Source organism: Carassius carassius, chromosome 1 (assembly GCF_963082965.1).
Source record: "Carassius carassius chromosome 1, fCarCar2.1, whole genome shotgun sequence".
NCBI classification, from domain to species: Eukaryota; Metazoa; Chordata; class Actinopteri; order Cypriniformes; family Cyprinidae; genus Carassius; species Carassius carassius.
Genome location: NC_081755.1, coordinates 29679622 through 29695637, shown reverse-complemented (window position 1 = coordinate 29695637; position 16016 = coordinate 29679622). Strand labels below are relative to the sequence as shown.

General features: G+C 34.6%; 1 protein-coding gene across 3 annotated transcripts; it reads left to right on the top strand.

The window, feature by feature from the left end:
- Window positions 1–1726: 1726 nt before the first annotated feature.
- On the top strand, window positions 1727–15331 carry mettl22 (methyltransferase 22, Kin17 lysine). 3 transcript variants are annotated; one of them, XM_059555247.1, is made up of 11 exons: window positions 1727–1796; window positions 2414–2554; window positions 6059–6319; window positions 6403–6443; window positions 6531–6675; window positions 9794–9865; window positions 12404–12457; window positions 12736–12816; window positions 12987–13089; window positions 14374–14542; window positions 14754–15331. In XM_059555247.1, exons 2-11 carry the CDS (start codon window positions 2449–2451, stop codon window positions 14784–14786), a joined length of 1065 nt encoding a protein of 354 aa, XP_059411230.1. In that variant the 5' UTR covers window positions 1727–1796; window positions 2414–2448; the 3' UTR covers window positions 14787–15331. The 3 variants fall into 3 exon arrangements, with proteins under 3 accessions (XP_059411230.1, XP_059411226.1, XP_059411224.1); XM_059555243.1 differs by lacking the exon at window positions 1727–1796 and adding an exon at window positions 1803–1968; XM_059555241.1 differs by lacking the exon at window positions 1727–1796 and adding an exon at window positions 1803–2004.
- Window positions 15332–16016: the final 685 nt, after the last annotated feature.

The following is a 16016-nucleotide window of genomic DNA, read 5'->3' as shown; positions in this document are numbered from 1 at the left end:
AGGATTGAAACCAGCGAAGTGAAATCCCTGTGATGCTCAGTAATGAGAGGGCTGACAGAAGGATCTGATGATTCACCGTGTCAAAAGCAGCAGATACTGGAGATCCAGCAGAATAGAAACTGATGATTTGGAATCAGCTTCTGCAATCCTCACGGCTTCCGTGACTGACAGTAGCACAGTCTCAGTTGAATGGCCATTCCTGAAGCCTGACTGGTTAGCGTCCAGTTTGTTGTTCTGTGAAAGAATCAATGATACCTAGTTGAAAACAACTCGTTCAAGGGTTTTCGCTATGAATGGAAGGAGAGAGACGGGTCTGTAGCTGTCTGTAGGTGAAGTGTTTAATGTAGGTTTTTTGAGCAGAGGTGTTATCCGAGTCTGCTTGAATGCAGTGGGGAAAGTGCCTGTGAGGATTAATATGAAGCTATTATATGAAGATTTGGCAGTATGGACTTCAGCAGAGAAAGATGAAAGCAAAGACTGATATATACTCAAGTTTGATGGATCTTTTAAATTGGTCATTTCTCTCTGCTGCCCTGAATTTGGTCGATGATCACAAAGAACATCAGATAGCCAGGGGTTAGAAGGGGCAGCCCGTGCTGGCATGGAGGAGAGGGGGCAAATATCTTCTAGACTATAGGTTAAAGTAGAGCATAAAGTGTCAGTTGCTGCATTCACATCCAGAGATCAGAAATGGGTAGGTGAGGGAAGAGAGGAGGATACTACAGAGGAAAGATGGGAGAGTGCAAGGGAGCATAAGTTTTGTCTAAAAGTAACCAGTATAGGTCAGAGATATTTAGGTGTTCTACCAAAATGTTGTCTGATCATCAAAGTACTGTTTGTTGGTACAACAAACAGACATCAGGCGCATTTTCTTTCAGAATCATCATTCACCAATGGAGAGGAAAAGTAAAAAAACTATAGCATTTTATTTTATGAAAATGAGATAAAGAAGTTTTCGCACTAAAACAGAAGTGATCTCATGCTCAAATAACTTAAGACGTTGCAGGAAATGCCTAATATGGACAAAAGCAAGCTGCAGCTAAGCTGAAGAAAAAGCAGAACTGGTAAAACCTTAAGACAATAAACACAATAAATAAAATGTATGAATGATGCAGTGCTAACTGACATAACATTTCTTACAGTACAGTAACTACGAAGTATATTTTCTACCTTATTATGTGCAGAAAATTGAAATAATTGTTTGTAGAATATAAAACAATCATAAATTTGCCATTAGGAAAAAAATTATAGATTACAAATGATTGATTATTGTCCAGCAGTGTATTTGATTTCTTATAGCAAATCCAAAGTAAGAAAATAATTCCTTGTAAAATATTAATAATAATAATAATTCTATAGGGGAAGCATGAAATAATCCTGTGTATGCACAGAATTGAATCGTAATCGAATCGAATTTAATTGTGACTCGAATCGAATTGAATCGTTCTGAATTTGCAAAAATCATTCTTGAATCGAATCGAAAACCTATGAATCGTGAATCGAATCTATTCGCTCTATTTAAAGATTCACAGCCCTAATGAATAATAATACATATCTATAATAATAATAAATTATTATAATGAATTAAATAGCATAAAAATAAATACTGTCAAAATATTTTATTCAAATATTTTTGATTTCACTATTAATAAAAACGAAACTATACAGTAATTGCATCCATACCATATACATATATAAAGTGGCATGCGCCTTCTACTTTGGAACTCTTTTCAGAACGGTTTTACACACACGGTCTGCTTTTAATGTAACACTCAAGCAACTCGAACTAACCTCTCGTAAGCTGCCATATAACCTTTCTTTAATGTATCTTAACATATCGTTACGCTAATGTTTTAGTATGATTTAATACTCTTGGCTACACTACAAAAATTAAGTAAACTCCTCCTCGTCAGCTACTCAGTAAATTTTGTCAGTTCTTTGCCCCAGAGCTGATTAGAAGACGAGGAGGTATGAAGGTTCTGCAGACCTGTGTGTCAGAGTCTAGTGAGCTGTCTATCTATCTGTCTATCACTAATGAACTTTCTGAACCAAGGGTGTGACTCTTTTAGTGAGCTGACTACCAGGTTTAAGGGCTGAAGTGTTCTCTCTGTTTAGCTGCGAGAAAGTTTATAGGGAACGATCAAAAAAGAAAGTGGCTTTTGAGTTACAGAGGACTGTGTTCACGCCCACTTCAACATATTTCTACACGATTACGATTAGCTTTCAGTCGAGCCCAAACAAAAGCAAGCGTTCATTTCAAACTGTCTTATAGCCTACAGAGAAGTTCTGTCTTCGTTTCCCAATCCTTGTAAAATGTCAAATTTATCATAATTTCTCTAAGTGCGTGTGGAGGTCGTAATGCATTTAAGCAGGATGAAGAGATGAATATGAATGAAATTGTTCTTTTCCCCAGAGCTGCTTCCTTTAGAGAGCCAGGCAGACTTGGCCATGGACCAGGTCACATTTAGAAGTGACACTGTTCTATCTGATGTGCACCTGCTGTTACCGAACGCTTGCCATCTCATGAAGAGACTGAACAGCGTAGGACAGCCAGGTAAGGAGAGCTGGCAGACACCTGTCCTGTGTGTGTCTGGAGTGAATACTAACTGCTTACTGCAGGGCTTTTATTCAGTGAGCATGCATTCAATTTGACATTGTTACTATTAGCATTCAAATTAATGCTGATTGTCAATATTGATAACAAGAAATGCTTAGTGAGCAGCAAATCCAAAGCATATTAAAATAATATTTGAAGAATCACGTGACAATGAAGGTTTGAATAATGACTAATGAAAATTCAGCTTTGCATCACAGGAATAAAAATTTTGCACATTTTAAACATTTCATGCATTCTGTGCACATGAATATTATATACTGCTTTTATGTATCTTAGTATACTATTCTAAACATAACTGTTATCTATACACCATGTCTCTCTCTCTTTCTCTCTCTCTCTCTCTATATATATACAGTGCCTATAAAAAAAAAAAAGTATTCATACCCCTAAATTTTTTCACATTTTGTATGTTGCTGCCTTCTGTTAAACTGCTTTAAATTACTTTTCCCCCACATCAGTCTACACTCTGTACACCATAATGGCAAAGCAAAAAACTAGTTTGTAACATCTTTCCAAATGTATTAAAAATAAAAAACATAAATGATTCCATTGAATATGCACAAGTACTCATACCCTTATCCGGGACAGCAGTGGTAAGGACAAAAACTACATGGAAAAGATACATTTTATCACGTCTGGTTGGGACACACGGTGTTACAGTTTGATCCCTTCAAAAAATCTAAGTAAAAAATATATATGATAAAATATATATGATGATACATCTAACAAAGTAATCTGCAATTAGTGAAAATGGAGAGAAGAGATCCAGTCTGGAGATGAGCAAGAACAGTTGATTTGCACAGCAGACATCGAAATCCAGATCTTTTGTTTGTTCATTTGTTTTTAATATTCAAAAGGCAAAGCTCTTCTGTAACTAAATCCACAAATGTTCAGAATTGTTTGAATAGAATAGACTACTGGGGGGGTGAATATTTATCTTGTGACCATCGTTTGATTATTTGAACAAAAGCAACAATAATATAATAGTTGTAATAATAATAATTTACTTGAGGCTGTAAAGGTTCTTCAGCTAAGTACTGAGATAAGGGTATGAATACTTAAAGTATGTAATGTGCTTATTTTAGTTTGTTTTCTTTCTTTTTTTAAATAAATTTACAAAGTTGTAGCAATTCTGTTTTTGCTGTCATTATGGTGTATGTAGATTGATGTGGGGATAAAAAAGTAATTAAAATCAGTTATCAATTATACAAATAAATTATAACATAAGGCTGCAACATAACAAAACGGGAAATAATTACAGGCATATATATTTAGTTTTATATATATATATATATATTTATATATATATTTATATATATATATATTTAGTTTTGGCATGTTTACAAATGACATGATTTCAAAGCAGTGCTCCGTATACACATTTGAGAGTTTGTCATTAGCAGCTGTGACCCTTTTGTGTTAATACTCCTGGTCTCTGGCGATCTGGTTTCCATGTTTGCCTGGATATATGCCTCATTATTAAATGACTGTCAGCCATTCCCTGTATACACAGGCTTGACCTTTAGTAGGCTATTAGCCTGTAAATGACCAGCAGGCAGTCATTTCTGATTTATTTATACTCTGTTATAATATAAAGTATAAGATTTTTTATGTGGGCAAATTGAACAATAAATGCAGCAATTTCTGCTAATGTTATGGCCAATTTTTTTCCTTTTTGTTTCTGCTGTGTTCCTGGTCGATAATGTCCAGGCTCACAGCATTTATCACCACAAGGTCCAGGTCTAAATACAGTGCGGGGTGGCCTATTCTGGCCCTTAAACCCCTGATGTGACAACAAGTGCAGATGCATAGCCTATGATTCATCATCCTCACCAGAGCAGCTAGGCTCAAATGAAGCTGAAATCATACCGTACACGATCTATCACTATTCTTAGAAAAGCAAAAAGAGACAGATTTTGAACGCCTTATATGAAGTGACATTTACACCGCAGGCTAGACTGGAGCTGACACTGTAAAACTGAGCCTTACGGTTCTGCTCTTGAAAAAATGAGATGCTTGCTGTGTGGACTTCATCAGCCAGAAATCACAATTGTAACTTTTGACAAAGTTCTATTACCATTCGTTCTCTGTCAGTGTAACTGTAAGCATAGTCCATTAGTAATTTAAAAAATCCAGGCTGATTTTTTAACTTGACTCTCTCTATCTTGAACTCAAGCCCTGTAGACGCCATTTCTAGTATTTTTATACCTCTTTCACCTGTCGATGTTTTTGTCATCATATCCAATTTAAATCTCTGTTGTCCCAAATACCACTAGAGTATACTTTAAATGCAGTATTCTTTAATTTAGTGTTGTACAACTGCAAGGTACAAGCCCAAGATATGCCCAAGACAGCAGGGAGAAACCAGTGAGATGTTTTTTTTTATCAGTATCTTTATATTTTAGGATGTATTAAATTGATCAAAAGTGTTAGTAAAGATATTTAGGATGTAGTAATTAAAGATGTCTATTTTAAATAAATGCACTTCTACTAAACTTTGTGTTTCTCAAAGAATCCTGAGAAAAAGTATCAAGGTTTCCACAAAAATATATACTTTTTTTCAACATGAATAGCAATAAGAAATGTTTCTTGAGCGGCAAGGAATATTAGATCAGCACATTATAAAATTTTCTGAAGGATCATGCGACATTGATTTCTGGAATAATGACTGCTTTGCCATCACAGGAAAAAATTACATTTAAATTAATATTAAAATATTAAGCTGTTTTTGTTAAATGTGAGCCAAAATCATCACAATTAAAAGAACCAAAGTCTGTGTGCATTTAATTTATTTAATACACGAGTTTCACAATTTGAGTTGAATTACTGAAATAAATGAACTTTTCCACGACATTCTGATTTATTGAGATGTGTTACTGTTTGTACTTTATTTTTGATCAAATAAATGTAGCCTTGTATTTAAAAAAATAATTTAAAAAATCTTACTGACCCCAAACCATTTGAATGGTAGTGTATATTCATAATAAACCTTATTTCTAAGGGCAAAAAGGATGTCAGTTTCAAGAAATCTTGGCTAACGTAATAAGTGGACCCCAGGGGACAAACGGCTAAAAAGTATAATTTCCATTAGTCTCTTAGGTAAAGCATAATAAATGGACCTCAGGGGAAGAACGGCTAAAACATATAATTTACGTTAGTCTCTTAAGTAAAGCATACAGAGAAGAAAAATGTTTGATCAATATCTTTTGTCTTTTTTATCGCCACTGCAAAGAAATCCATCTAAATGATGTAAAGACTCTTTTCTTAGAAACTTCATCGATGTTGCCGTCAAATGCATGGTGATTACTAATCAAGAAAAGACAGAAATCCCATATCTGCTCTGTGCTAAAGAGCCACTCTCATTCTGTCTGTCACATCTGTTACTTCATCATACAGTAGCTGGATTTAAATAAGTAAATGGATTTGCATCTGTGTGTCCAGTCTTCACTTCGAAGTTCAGGATTCTGCGCGATTGCGATGGAAAGGAGTCAAGCGGTGAGTCGCCTGTCCGTGAGAGCACAGTTGCATCGAATGTTCCTCTGGATGAAGATGGGGACCTGGATGTGCTCAGAAGGCCCAGAAGCTCCAGCAGTAACAGGGATGCGGTATGTCCCATTATCTTAAGTCAATCTGCAGCAACGCTGACTGACGAGGAGGAAGATTCAGAAGAGGAGGATGGCGCCCGTGACGTCATTAGGGTCGGTGAGGGCTGCATTAGATGTATGTGAATGAATGGATTTGTTCTGTCACACTGTATGATTTAATAATAAATGCGTTTTAAACAGAGCATACTATGGCGACACCTCTGGAGGATGTAGGGAAACAGGTGAGGACAGGGACGACGGGTGATTATGCAGTACATCTATTCCTCTGCTAAATCTACATTGTTCAGAACTATTGTTTGTCCTTGCAGATCTGGCGTGGTGCTTTCCTATTGGCCGATTTCATCCTGGCACAAGCCAGCATGTTCACAGGCGCCACGGTCCTCGAGCTTGGAGCTGGAACGGGACTCGCCAGTATTGTCATGGCAATGGTGGCCAAGACGGTGTACTGCACAGGTGGTGATGGGATTGAGTTTTTATTGTTATTTTTAGATTGAGTCATTCAATACATATTATAATTAACAATCAGTTTTTTGTAGAGAGTAATACATCAGAGATAGCCCATGGTGATGATCCCCTTGCTGCTACGTATTTTCATGTATAAAATCTGTGATAGATACTAATACATGAAAAAATAAACATTCAAAAGTTTGGATTATATTAATCTTTTTTATTATTATTATTAAATCCATTTTATTCAGCAAGGATACATTAAATTGATCAGTCGTGACGACTTTTATAATATTTTACGTAAATGCTGTTCTAATGTGATGTAATAATATGAAAATCCAGCTTTGCCATCACCTATTTAGAATAGAAAATATTTCAATAGGAAATGGCTATTTTAAATTGTAATAATATTTCACAATATAACAGTTTTTATTGTATTTTTGATCAAATACATGCAGCCGTGGTGGGCATTAGAGACTTTTGAACGGTGGTCTATAGTGATATATAACAAAATCGATCGTTAGATGCATGCTGTATGTGTATATATATATATATATATATATATATATATAAAACAAAATAAATTGTGTATTATTTCTTTTTCTATTTCTTTTTAGAATTACATAAATGTAAATGGTCAACACATTAAGCTGTAGAGGTATAAACTAATATTTTGTGAAAATATTTTTGCTTGCATATTCAAAACGTAAAAAATCCACCTGTGTCAAAGGATGTTTTAGTAGGCTTTTGGAAGTGCTGTGGATGCAGTGGTCACTACAGTATGTTGTTGTTGTTTTCTTTTTCTTGATGATTGCTGCCATTCTAACCTTTTGCTTTTTTCTGTAAGTTTCTGTAATACAGCCAGGTTTCTTTAAAAAGGAAGGTCTTTCATTAGAGCTCTGTCTTTCAGCATGACTGGATTGATGTTCTCAGACCAGTGGAAGCAGATAGAGCCGTCATTTTAAAGAGAGAAAAGAGCTTGGAAAGGCAATAAAAGACAGCATTATCTTCAAAGCGCCTCTTCGTAACGGTCCGAGGCCACAGGAAAAAATACACAGGCTTGAAGATATTACACCCAGATGTTATTGACAAGAGACTTTTGTTGTGTGCAGTATTATTGTGTTCTGGAGTGTTTGAGAGAGAGAAACATTGATTTGTAACTTTAGCGTTAAGTAGACTGGAAAGACTAGTGGTTTGATTGCTTTGTGTGGATGGTGTCACAGTATTCATTAACACACTCGCTCCTGTGAGATTTGTGCTGGACCCTTTCTAAGACCTCTTATTATTTCACTCTGCCCCGTACAGAGAATTACAACAGATTATTGTGGCTTGTTAAAGAACTAGAAAAAGCTTTTAGGGCACCACTAGATTATGATTAAAAAGTAATTAATAAATAAATATAAATAAATATTTATACAGTACATTTCAGAAAGAAATGTTCATGCAAATCAGGCATGAACTAGATTAAAATATACACCAAAATATGCACTGGATTTATATGTACCAATGCACTCAGTTATATGTACCAATTCAAACAGGGAATCCAAAGTGCACCCAAACACCAGACCTGTTGGTTATTGGAGGATCTTCTATTTCTGGTCTGTTAAACGCATTAGCCATTTTGCAGCGAGCCTTCAGCGCGTACTGAGTGAGCGAGCGCCTTACTCTGTAGTGGAAAACGTAGGTTTTAAGAACATGCTTAATGTAATTGAGCCCCGTTACAATATTCCTTCACGAGCCCATTTCAGACAGACCGTAATTACTGCTTTGTTCCAAAAAACATAAGCCCTATAGAGAACCAATTGAGTAAAAACACACTCAATATAAAGAGTTATAGAGTTCCATTTAAAAAGTTACATCTTTGTATTTGTTCATAACTAATATAACATTTTCATTTTTTTTTTTATAAGGAGCTGTTTTTGTTTTATACAGTATGCTGCTAAGAAAACACCATAGAAGATGGGTAAAGAATAGCTCCATCATTGTTCAATGTAAAAAAAAAAAAAAGAAACATACTTTGTTAGTTTTAATAAATAAAACATTTTTTAAAAATCATGGAAATTTATCTGCCAATTTTTTCTTTACGTACAATTTTTTCCGAACCGTGACACCAGTGTATTGTATCGAACCGAACCGTGAATTTTGTGAACCGTTACACCCCTAGTACCAATATAAAAAATTATATCCAATACCAGTTAGCTGTTAATTATTTCTATGTCTTTGCAAATAATCAATTAATGACCTGTATCAAAATGCTATAATTACTGTAAATACAACACTGAAAACTTTAATATTGTATGTGAATCCTAATTGAATTTGCATTTGAACATTATAAATGTACAATATTGTAAAATGGATACTCATTTTGAGATTTGTTAAAGATATACTGTAAGAGATCTACCAGTTTTTGATTATTACTTCCATTAAAAAGTTCATTTAGACATTAACGCCTAATGTTTAACATTATTCTTTTTTTCCTAATTACAAAGAAAGAAAATTAGACTTATATGAACTTTTTAGATTTAAATTAACTTTAAGTGATGATTAGATGGCAATCTATGCGTAAAAATAGCACAAAAAAATAGAAAAAAAATGCAAAATATGGGTCATAACTGTGGTAATAATCTGTACTTGTGCATCACAATTGGGATAAATACATAGAAAATTAAGTGTTTCTACATAACTAGTTTACTCTTACAAGGTATTTTCAGAAAAGATGATAAGTAGAATTCCTAAAAGCAAGCCTTTGTAAAGTAGGGTCTTGTTGAAGTTTGGGACTCTGTCTTTCTTTTTTTGCCCATGTCTGCACATTATCAAACTTGATCAAACCTGATTTAGCCTCTGTTTAATTTTACACCAATAATACTTAAACACAATAACATGTCAGTGTTATGTAAGTCTCACATAATAAGACACTAATTTGTTTTCGGTCTCATTCAGTATAATAGTGTCATTTCTTTCTTTTTAGCAGTCTATTAACCTACACAGGTGTGGGAATTAGTCACAGTACATCACCGAACAGCTTTGTGACTGGCTTCAGAAGATAAAGAGCTTGTTTTGGATGGATGAAGCATTTTCTTTTAATCGTTTGCTCACTAAATGAGAACATCTTTGTGTTTTGCAGATGTTGGCGATGACCTTCTGAGCATGTGTCAGAGAAATGTGACTCTGAACAAGCAGCACTTTGAACCCCAAGGTAAACATTAACACCATATCAGGATGGTAAGCCACACTCACTCATTAACGGCTGCTTTTAGGCCCCTTTTCATGCTGATAATGTGTCATAGAGAAGGAGTAGCAGAGTGCCTATGTGTGTGCTCCTTCATTTTGTGCCACCGTAATTGTGTGTACAAGCCAGTTCTTATTAAAAGCCAGTAACTCAGAAGAATAAAATAGAGTGAAATACAGTTTGAATTTAACATAGCAGGACTGTTAAAAAAGCTTGTAAAATAATGGTTCCTATAAAAATACTTTTTCTTAGTTCATAACTGATTTATGTACTTGATCATAAAGTCCCCGCTAGGGGCTACTAGCTGTAGGTTGTAAGGATCTCAGTTGAGTGATAATGTGACATTAAACTTTACACAGTTCTGTCATCGTGACAACTCTCTGAGCGTTTCACATAGTAATGTTCATGGCAATGTTAATGTGTTTGATCTTGGTGGAATAGATCAGCACTAGATGCATCTGCTATAGATCTATTACATCTGCAAGTACCTAGACGGGTTACTTCCAATACATCCACAACATGCTGCTGTGAGCATGTAAGAAATACTGCTGCTGCACATATATCATATATGAAATAACCCCATAGCAGTAGCAGATCTATACAGGTGGAGCTGGGGAAGGTGGAGGGTTTCTGAAGTGCACTTCAACTGCTTCAGCAAGCGCTAGTCAAGTATTTAAATGTTGAGCAGATGCTCATTGGCTGCTGATACAAAAAAAAAAACAATCAGCTATTTATTATTATATTTCATTACAGAATTTAGCATTTATTGAACTAAACCGAAACACTGTCTGTACTGACGTGAACTAAATAAGTCTTGTAAAGAAGTCTTGTTAGAGCTTCCTCACAGCATAATTTGGATTTGATTAAATTTGCAAGTTATTTTCCTGTTTATTACTGTGAAGCTGTTTTGATCCAGATAACTGTACATGATTTATGTTTTTTTTTGTGTGTGTGTTTAAACCTGCAGTGCACAAGTGACACTGGGCAACATACACAGCAAAGCTGGCCATTTAAATTGTGGAGTGTCTATTTAGGCCCCCTTGTTGGCAGAGGCTGTTTACACTAACTCTGCTCACCACCATGTGATTGGGGTAGTCAACACTACAAAAGACAGCTATCAAATGTGAACCTGGAGCACAAAAACAGCCTTAAGTAGCACAGGTAGATTTGTAACAATAGCCAAAAATACATTGTATGAGTCAAAAAGATAGATTTTTCTTTTATCGCAAAAATCATTTGGATATTAAGTAAAGATCTTGTTCCATGAAGATATTTTATAAAATTTCCTACCGTAAATATAACAAAACATAATTTTTTATAGTAATATGTATTGCTAAGAGCTTCATTTGAACAACTTTAAAGGTGATTTTCTCCATGTTTAGATTTTTTTGCACCCTCAGATTCCAGATTTAGTCGTCGAGGGTCACATATGTCAGCTCCAGTAGCATAGATGGTATGTTTTCGACACGATCGACCCGGATTCGAACCCTGTGGCTGAAGTTTTTTCCCTCCCTTTTAAAATCTCATACCACATTGGAAAATGCATGTATTTTCAATCAAAAAAAAAGTGAAGTGACATTCAGCCAAGTATGGTGACCCATACTCAGAATTTGTGCTCTGCATTTAACCCATCCAAAATGCACACACACAGAGCAGTGAACACACACACACACACTGTGAACACACACCCGGAGCAGTGGGCAGCCATTTATGCTGCGGCGCCCGGGGAGCAGTTGGGGGTTCGATGCCTTGCTCAAGGGCACCTAAGTCGTGGTATTGAAAGTGGAGAGAGAACTGTACATGCACTCCCCCCACCCACAATTCCTGCCGGCCCGGGACTCGAACTCACAACCTTTCAATTGGGAGTCCAACTCTCTAACCATTAGGCCACGACTTCCCCAAAATAAAGGAAATAATCGAAAAGTTGAAAATAAAGTATCGTGTAGGGTTACGGTAGGTGAATGGAGGGCTTTATTGTCCCAATAAGGTGGCATCCATTTAATAATTTCAATTAAAATTCTAAATTATACTCAATACGTTATTGCATACTGTTTAATAATGTACTACAATACTGAGGTGCAGATCATTGCCACTATTCGCAATAAGTAGTATAAATAGCAGAAAATCATGCTATTTTAACATAGTGTAAATACAATCTATAGCTATTTGCAATTAGTGTAAATAGCATCCATCGCTAAATTGATATTTTCACTTTTTATTTTACATGGTCAAATAGCCGCTGGCTTTAAATGTATTTTATGCTGAACAGCCATATAAGCTCATCTTAAAAATATAAACAAGTCTAAATGTCAACATCGTCATATGTCAAAAGGATACAATCTGTCAGGTAAATAATAAGCTCACCAATGCAATCCAATCAGTCTGCCATTTTATTCAACCGATTGCTCATGGTAGGAGGCTTCCATAAAACTTATTGTAGTGGATTTCATACAATTAGGCAATTTGATGTTTTTCATCTTGATTTCGGTTCTGTACATTCAACAGAGAGCGAAATAAGGGTGCGGCAGCTGGACTGGATGGCAGATGATCTCTGCACAGGTAAGAAATCAAGGAGAATCAGGTGTGAGATGCTAATTGATGTGGTTTAGAGGCAGAACTGAGATCCTAACATGGCCAGAGAAAGCGATTAGAGCTGTGCAGTCTCCTGACCTCCCGTTGAATGCATTTGTAAGTGGGAAGTAGAGTCTATGTGAGGACAGTTGACACAGTATAATGCACAGGGCTTCCTCACACTCATAATACCATTGATACCATGATGACTTGTGAAATAGGTCTTATCAAAGTCAACATGTGGCTGTCATCTCATCTCTCCCCAGACGCTGATTTGGATTTCTGCTGGACTGACGCAGAAATAGGGGACTTGCATGATAATACCACTTTTGTGATCGCGGCAGATGGTAAATTTGCAGAGAGTACTTTCCATAATTATTCATTGCCTTAAAAACTGCCACAAACTGGAGAGACTATTAACATAATGAATGAATAGATGAAGGCGCTCTTAGTGAGCATGATGAAAGCCTGAATTATATTAATTTGTTAAAGATGTTTTTGTACTTCCCCCATTCAGTGTGTTATGATGACGATCTTACGGATGCTTTGTTCAAAACATTATACAGACTTGCGAGCAACATGCGGCACCCCATCACAACCTACATCTCCATAGAAAAGAGGTTAGAACGGCCTCACCAAGACATTCAGATCACTGTCACATATCCTTGTAGCTTATTTTTAACATTCACAATCATCATTTTAACTGTTGAAAGTAATAGATTAAATTCAAATAATAAAGTAATAAATTAAAATGTAAAATATTAGTGCATAAGTAAGCTTGTATATATTTTGAAGAACGTCAAATGCAATCAAATAATAGCTAATATGTATGTTGCTTAAAAACGTGTAATAAATTAAATATAAATAAAATAATTACTACATATGTAATAAAATTAAATAATATGAATTAGGTAAAACAACAACTATAAGTAAAAATTAGCTTCTGTACTTTTATTAAATTTTTTTAAATAGCATAAAAACAAATCTAAATATTGAGAAAATCACCTTGATGAAGTTCTTAGCAATGCATATTACTAATCAAATATTCAGTTTTAATTTAAAGTAGGAAATTTACAAAATATCTTATTGAAACATGATCTTTAATTAATATCCTAATGATTCTTGGCATAAAAAAATGGATAATTTTGACCCATACAATGCATTTTTGGCTATTTTTACAAATATATTAATTTTGTGCTCCAGGGTCACATATATTAGGAAGAAAATAAAAAACAATTGCTTGAAGAAAATAATACATTAAATTTAAATATAACATTTAGTACATATATAATAAAATTATTAGTGTACATCAGAAAAAACAACCACAATAAAAAAATATTAGCTACTGTATATTTTGTTGTATTTTGTAATTGTATTTTAATTAGTACATAAAATATTCTATTGTAATATAATCAAATATCACCTATTATATATTTTTTCTTGTTAAAAGTATCAAAGAAATTAAGTTTAAAATAAACAATGAGGATGCACTAGGAAAATACAACCACTGTTATGAAAAGTAAGCTATTATACATTTAGTTTGATCTAAAATTATATCTAAATAAAATAAAAATAGTAGATAAAATAAGTACATTAATTACAATGGGAAAACATTGACGTGATATATTTAAATATTGGTTTTCTTGACCTCTAATTCATTTTTAAATAAATTACATTGAAATATATTCAAATAAAATAATTAGTAAATAAATACTGAAATAAAACAATTAGTATACATTAGGAAACACATCTGCTTTAATATAATGCTTTATTAGCTATTATATGCAGTTATTCACAATTTGTCCGTAGTCTTAAGAAGGATGTGTTTGGGTCTAACAGACCCACGCTAAGCAAGAAAAACCTTGACCTTTTGTTCCAGCATGATGGTTTCTGTGTTTCCGCAGATTAAACTTCACACTGAGACACATGGACGTGTCCTGTGAAGCATATGATCACTTCCACCACTGCCTAGACCAGTTACAGCAGATGACAGATGGAAAGATGAGTTTCATTGTAGAGCCTGTCAAGAGCTCCTTCCCTCAGTTCTTCCAGTATGAAAGGGTGGAACAGCTGGTGAGGAGCACTTGTCTGTGTTTATTTACTCAGTAAATCATTCAATTGTTTCTTTGAATATGCATCATAAACAATGGTGGTCAATGATTTTGTTTGCTTGTTCTGATCCCCTCGAGCATGCTCTTGTTACAACCCTTAGGGGGAGCTGTTGTTTCCTGTGTTCTGATCAACAGTGTTAAATAACAGATGTAATGTATTCTCTCCTCTGCAGGAACTTTGGAAGGTGACGGCAGAGAGACTTTAATCTATAGAACCAAAGGTTTTCAGCTTCCTTTTAACGCCAGGATTTATATTTTAATGTTTGCAGAATTAATCTTTTGTTTTTGTTTTTTTTCTATTTTACTTAAACGTGAAATTTAAAGTCCTTAGTCCTTAATTTGCTTAAAAGTTATTTATTTAAAACTTTAATAAAAACAAAAAAAAACAAAAAAAAAGTTTTATCAGTGAAGGCTTTTCACTGTTCATGTGAAAACGAGTGCTTATGAATGTTTTATTGTTACATGCTTTATGAGTTTTTCAAAGGATCATTGGGAGAGACTTTGGGTTAATACTGTTGGCATGTTTTGTGAATTTTTGAAAACAAACACTGAATGTATTGTTGTTGGGGTAGTATATTATTACCTATGCAAAAACTGTGTTTTGGCAAATATACATTTTAAGATGCTGATGATCATCCATTAGTAGATCTGTAGAACTCTGAAGATCAGTGTAATTCCATTCAATTGAATTATGCTTGAGCTCACATGTTAGTGGATATGTGTTTTCTAAACTAATAAAATGGTTTAATGAAAATATGCAGAACCACAGAGGTGAAGCGCCTGAATGTTACTGGTGTGTTTTCTTCTTTGAACACTAGAGTGTGCAAGAGTTGAGACAAGAACATGTTCGCCTTATAAATTCGATGTCTAACCAGTATTTCTCGTTTTGAGTGATTGTTCATGAAGCTATTCGATCTATAAGGAACCTGGCATGTGAACTTCAAACCACAGCTTCGAGGTAGGGAGCCTGAAAACAATAAAAATGTAATTCAATTAAGATGATAAACTTGAAATGTAGTTAAACAATGCACATTTTTCCACCAGCCAATTAAATGCATTTTGTATGTACATACAACTAGCGTTGTAATGTTGTGTCCACTCTGTAGCATTTACAATATGGGAAATATGAAGTGCTGACAAAACTCTGGCGATTCTTCTTTCCTGGAAGTGGTGTTTTTAAACTAAACTTTTAAGTGAATGAATCATTCTTCACTTTCATTCCCTAATACTACCTACCTCTGAGACTGACAGTAACACGAACCAATAGCATTCGACTAGGGAGTGTTAAGAAGCAGTTAATTGGTTGTTCATACTCAACGAACATGCCCAATTCATTTAACGAGTCTGCACAAATTACATGAAAAAAATGAGGGAATTAATATGATTTGATCAGTTATTTTTAAATCTTTAAAAAATTATTTCAAATAAAAGGCATT

What these genes read in the sequence shown, in the direction of transcription:
- mettl22 (XM_059555241.1), top strand. Translation starts at nt 1,971, where the DNA reads ATGAAGGTTCTGCAGACCTGTGTGTCAGAGTCTA. An exon ending in TGGAGGATGTAGGGAAACAG is followed by an intron (nt 6,444 to 6,530) that starts GTGAGGACAGGG and finishes TTGTCCTTGCAG; the next exon opens with ATCTGGCGTGGTGCTTTCCT. An exon ending in ATGAAAGGGTGGAACAGCTG is followed by an intron (nt 14,543 to 14,753) that starts GTGAGGAGCACT and finishes TCTCCTCTGCAG; the next exon opens with GAACTTTGGAAGGTGACGGC.